The sequence below is a fragment of the Haliotis asinina genome, chromosome 1 (genome assembly GCF_037392515.1).
Source record: "Haliotis asinina isolate JCU_RB_2024 chromosome 1, JCU_Hal_asi_v2, whole genome shotgun sequence".
Taxonomy (NCBI): Eukaryota; Metazoa; Mollusca; class Gastropoda; order Lepetellida; family Haliotidae; genus Haliotis; species Haliotis asinina.
This window is the reverse complement of record NC_090280.1, coordinates 92,884,026-92,889,774: the sequence shown is the minus strand read 5'-3', so window position 1 is coordinate 92,889,774 and position 5,749 is coordinate 92,884,026. Positions and strand designations below refer to the sequence as shown.

The 5,749-nt window shown below is 40.2% G+C and overlaps 1 protein-coding gene across 1 annotated transcript; it reads left to right on the top strand.

Annotated features, from left to right (window-relative positions):
• The first annotated feature begins 2,049 nt into the window (after positions 1-2,049).
• LOC137284357 (E3 ubiquitin-protein ligase TRIM45-like) lies at positions 2,050-5,296 on the top strand. The gene is made up of 3 exons (XM_067816139.1): positions 2,050-3,214; positions 3,440-3,487; positions 4,659-5,296. The coding sequence occupies exons 1-3, from the start codon at positions 2,050-2,052 to the stop codon at positions 5,294-5,296; spliced, it is 1,851 nt and encodes a 616-aa protein (XP_067672240.1).
• Positions 5,297-5,749: the final 453 nt, after the last annotated feature.

Genomic DNA, 5,749 nt, shown 5'->3' with positions numbered 1-5,749 from the left:
ATGCAGATTTACTGACGTAAATGCAAAAACCTAAAAACCTATGTTGAAAATCTAAGAGTTTCGTGTTTTTAATGGCTTGATTAAATTGTGAAAATATGTTTTTTCCAGTTTATCAGATCGTTTCGTTCATCGTTCTATTTAACACGCATAATCGGAATGTTATAGTGGGTGAGTGAGTGAGTTTAGTTATATTCCAGCTATATGGCGGCGGTCGTAAATAATCGAGCCTGGACCAGACAATCCAGTGACCAACAACATGAGCATCGATTTGAAAGTAGAGCAAAGTTTTCATATCTTCGTTAAAAGAAGTATCGGAACCGTCCAAAAACAACTCATTGTCGTCTGCATATCGACCAGTAACATTCTCGATGTCGTTTAACACAATTTCTTTTATTCTGTTGTTGTCTCTGATCATTATTTCTACTTTTTCTGCTAGCATTAAGAATAAATATGGAGATGTGTGATCACCCTGTCTACATCCCCTTTCGCTGTGACCATTCCGTATGATACACGAGGAAGCATTAGAATTTAGTGTGTTTACTTCTAAAGCCAAACGTATCTAGGACCATCTTCATGAACGTTTCTGACACGGTTTTGAAAACTTTTTCAATGTCAATTACGATAACTGAACCTTTTACTGTTTTGCCTCTTAGTTTCACTCTGTATTATCCAGTTATTTTTAATCCTGCCTGTTTTACAAGTACTTATAACTTTATATAATGCGTTTAGATGGGATATAAGTCGCCAATTCCTCAGGAAGCAAGGCGACACAACGTTGTTTGGAAGAACACTGGTATTTTTTTTTCACAAAGCCCTCTACTTGTCCAGAAAAAATACTCATGGTAACCACGAAAGTTACTTTGTTCTTATTTTATCTATCTTTTGTCATTATAAAATCAAAAATAATTTCTCCTGAAGCTCTGAAGCCAATACTCAAATATTTGTCCACTGAATACCCTCTAAAATGTGTTCATTTTCACAACCCATGGGTGGTGTGGTTAGGAGTGGGTGGTGATATATTTTTCCAGGTTTCTTGTCTTTTTCCATTAGTTTATAAAAAAACTGTTCATTTTGTGCCTACACCAAAACAAACTATTTATCAAGCCTTAAACACACACACACACACACACACACACACACACACACACACACACACACACACACACACACACACACACACACACACACACACACACACACACATCCCCCGAAATTGAGTTTTACAATTTGACGTTTTATATTTACTTGAACTGGGTCTGTTTCTGTCGATAGGATAAAATCTGGGGCGTCTTCACGTCTGTTAACAGGCGACCATGTGTCTTTATCAACGTGTGAAGTAGTCATCGACTTATGACAAGAAGCATATGAACTATAAAATCTTTAACTGGTCACTTCATTTGATCCCACTTGGAATATTCATTGTACTCCATCGAATACTTTCAAAACGCGCATTGATGCATTCCACCTTGGAATCACTTGTACCCACTTTGGCTTTTGCACACAATATAATTGGGTATGAATTTTCAGCGTGGTATGGTTATATTAACAGCTTTGGGTGAGTAGATATCAACAATTGATCGTTGGAGCGGGATATCAAACCAAATTGGACAGCATGAAATGACACTCATAACGTATAGAAGGCCTCTTCTAAGTCCATTTGCAAGGTTATTCGACAGCATCACAAAGAAAATATTGTTATTGCTATGTTATGGCTGGCTATAACAGTACTCTCGGCAATACATACCGCCCATGGTGCCGTTTCATCATAATGGATTTGTTTTCTGCATATTCATGTAAATCGTTCTCTGTCCTCTTTTGGCAATAAAAACCGATAACCTGAATGCGTATCAAGTTGCAGTCGTTTAAATGTGGTTTATATCGAATAACAGAGATAGGCTAATCTGATCGTTTCATTCTGTTTAGAGTAGTGGATGTATCATACAAGCTTCGGTGTTTCTGATATATCATCATGCATATTTTCCCAAAATAAACGTGTAAATTCGAAAATATCCCCAACTTCACATTTTTATCTACAGATAACGACTGACTATGTCTGATTATGTATCACGGTCGACCATCAAGGACCTTCTCACAGAGTGCCCAATATGTACGGAACACTTCGATGAGGCCACACGTACACCTCGTCGTATGCCATGTTGTGTCCAGTCCATATTTGAGACATGTCTGGAGACCCACAGTAGAGGGGGCCAAGTCATATCATGTCCAATGTGCCGACACCGACATAACCTGCCGAACGGTGTGAAGTCTCTGCCTAAGGAGCCCCTCATCCTAAGAATCCTGGATCACCTGAAGATTGTGAAGGGTCTCAGTCTGCAGTGTACAGATTGTCCTGATGGTAACCCCGCCATGTCTAGATGTGACGACTGTGCCGTCTTCCTCTGTCAAGAATGTCTGAATGCTCATAAAAGGATTAAGACTCTACAAAATCACCATACTGTCAGTTTTCAGGAATTGAAAGGACGACCAAGTGAAAACTTCAACCGTGTTCATAAGTGTATGCAGCATACCCAACCTCTACAGTTCTACTGCAACACTTGTGAGACGATAGTCTGTGTGTCTTGCACTGTAGTAGAACACAAGGAAGGGAAGGGACACAATGTTGTTGGCGTTGATGACGCACACCAAGAAAGGTCAAAGTCTATTGAAGACACCTTAGCCAAGCTGGGGCAGAAGGCAGAAAAACTTATAAAAGTAGAAAAACATCTCAAGAAAAGGTATTCAGGCATAGAGGAGTCAACAAAGACTGCCGTGGTTGACATCAACGCAGCCTTTGACAAACTGATGGATGAAATACAACAGAGAAGGGCCATCATGTTGTCAGATGTTGAAGAGAAGTCCAGAAACCTTCTGAAGCTGACACAAGAGGAACTGGACTCCACCAGAACCATTCTGACAAAGGTGACATCATCGACCGAGTACATAAGAAAGATGCGGGATAATGCTGACAAAATAGAAGATCTACAAGTGATGGTGTCTTCAGCAGCGACTTTCAGCGCCATGCTGGAGTTGTCGCAAAAGGCATCACTTGGTAGAGCTGGTGTCAGCTTTGCTTCAACTTGCTTCAGCAAAATTAGTACCTTCTTGAACATGGCTGGTCTTGTCAAATCAGTTGTATTTATACCGATTGAGAATTCAGATCCAGATAACGCCCAAAACAATGCAATCACCTATGAACACGAAGAAATTCCTCAAGGTAAGCATGCAGCTGTTACTTACCTGGAAACCAGAGATTTTGTATGCTGGATTTGATCCATTTTAATACTTTCTGTGTCTTGATTTGAAAATGTGCAAAGATCGTGTTGCTAATAAATATCCCAAATTTGTTGTGAAAAACGTCAGCACGGTAACGTCAATTCTGTTGTTGATATTAATGTCACGTGCTTCCATCCTGAAGTCGTATTAATGTTCTTTTACACAGCTGCATATACGACTGGGCTACCGCTGGGAGTGAAAGGAACGATTTCATGTAAGTTAGTGCTGCTTAATTCATGTCATAAGCAACATAATAATGTAATATTAACGCAAAGTGCAACAATTCAGAAAATCCAATCCTCTCAGGTTATGTTCTTTGTTTTAAAAGCAATCATCGTAATTGGACAAGTGTGAATAGTGTCTATAAAACACTGCAGCACTGTTTTTTCCCATTATGCAGTAACACAGTAACGTATCTTATTCCGTTCATTCCATTGACTGAAGCGGTAAACGTTTGCAGAAAACGAGAACCATATCTCATCAGTTGTGATACTGTGATGTTTGTTGGCTCATCACGCCTTGATTAAAAGTTCATATACCATCATCACAGGGGCTTTTCCTTTTCCTTATATGATTCCATGTTGCAAACCAAAATCATTACGATGTAGTTGTAGGCTACCATGTCGTTTCTAAACGTTTCACAACGAGAACGCGTCATAAATCTGAGAATTTATGGACTTCAGCTTCTATGTTTTGAGGAAATCTTCATACACCTTTTTCCGTAAAGAAGTTAATGCGGATTTACGAAGCATGAACATTTGGGCATTATCTAACGTCTTACCTAAATAAACGCAAAAATAACTTCAACGTCAAACTTAAAACTACAACTGAAAATTTTTATTTAACCAGCAATATGATGAGTGAGTCTGTCAAATCTGTCTGTCTCAGACAAATGCGTAGATTGATGTTCATGCTATTAATCACCGGATTGGATTGTCTGGTCCAAAGGTGATTTCTTACAGGCAGTTCGATCTGTTACAGTTTTGCAAAGATAGTTTCATGACTGAAAGTTGCAAGTATGTAGTACTGTGTAGTGGCCAAAGTATAATTTTCTTACCTAACATTCACTGAAACCTTGGCAGAATATGGTGTATACATCTTACTCTACATGCTGCCACTCTCTTGCATGGTAAAGCATTGTCCACTGTGTAGTGGCCAAACTATAATTTTACGTAACATTCACTGGAACTTTGGCAGTGATGACATGACATTAGATCTGCTTCACTTCGGACTAGCCTCTCACATTAAACAGACACGTATAACTGGAATATTGTTAAAAAGCTTTATGTCATTATATGAAATGCCCTTAAAGCGTGTACTGATATAGATATATGTGTATGAATGTATCAAATTCCCTTTAAAGGGACTGTATGTCTTCTCCCCAGGTGTGGAGCTGGAATGGGACTCCGGTACAGCAAGTGACAATTTGACGGTTTGGGGTCCAGCTGTCTCTAATGACAAACAGAAACATCCTCCACCAAACACAGGATGCCGAATGCTTTCACGGCGAAGTGTCCTGACATCAACACCTCTCCTCATCAGGTCAGGTCAGACCATTATGTTTGGCATGGAGGTCACATACTCTGTCAAAACACCACAGGTTTGGAACAGAATTCTGTTTGAAACAGTTTTGAATGACAGCCTTGTTGAAACTACCGAGCAGCAGACACGTGGACTGAATATATACCTTGTAACATGTGCAGATCATAACGGAATATGTCTATGGGTGTACCACAATCAACAACGTCTGATGGACGACAACATCACAGTGAACGAGCAAGGTACAGCTTACAATCTGGATTTGGGGTTCGTTCTTGAAGAAGAAACAGCTACAGCCCATGTCCTGGACCTCGGTCACCAGAAACTTGTCACCTCTGTATCTCCGTTCCCGTGTGAAAAACCACTCTGGCTGATGGCGAATTGTGGAGTTTATGCTAACACCCACATAACCTGTGATTTACAGAAAGGATCGCAGAAAGGAAGAAGTATGCTCAACGAAATCCACCGTTTGACCCACGAGTAACCGAATGGTGCGCATGTGACGGGTTAGTGAGTTTAGCTTCACGCAGATTTTAGCAATATTCCATAAGTATTACGGCAGGGAAGATCAGAAATGGGGGAAATCAAATGTAGTTGTGATAGGAATTGAACCCGGGTTTCGGCATTACGAGCGACCGCTTTAACCGCTAGGCTACCGACCGTCCCGTCCCCACAGTTGACGACTTCAACAAGAGGTGCACCCAGATATCAAGGTTTCAGTTGTCAGCAAATAACAGAGCATTATTGTATGCTATGCTTGATATATGCACCCACACTAGCTGTTTCATGCGACATCGTATTTTGTTGGTTACAAATCTGACAGCACTTTTTCTTCCACACATTCAAAGCTAGCACTAGAAACTACATCCGTGATCAGATGGAGAAGTGGGACACCCAAGTAGGTGTCAATACATTACATGAAATAAAACCCTACATC

Coding starts and splice junctions, on each gene's coding strand:
- LOC137284357 (XM_067816139.1), top strand. CDS start 2,050: ATGTCTGATTATGTATCACGGTCGACCATCAAGGACCTTCTCACAGAG. Junction 3,215..3,439: donor ACACGAAGAAATTCCTCAAG/GTAAGCATGCAG, acceptor TCTTTTACACAG/CTGCATATACGACTGGGCTA. Junction 3,488..4,658: donor AGTGAAAGGAACGATTTCAT/GTAAGTTAGTGC, acceptor TCTTCTCCCCAG/GTGTGGAGCTGGAATGGGAC.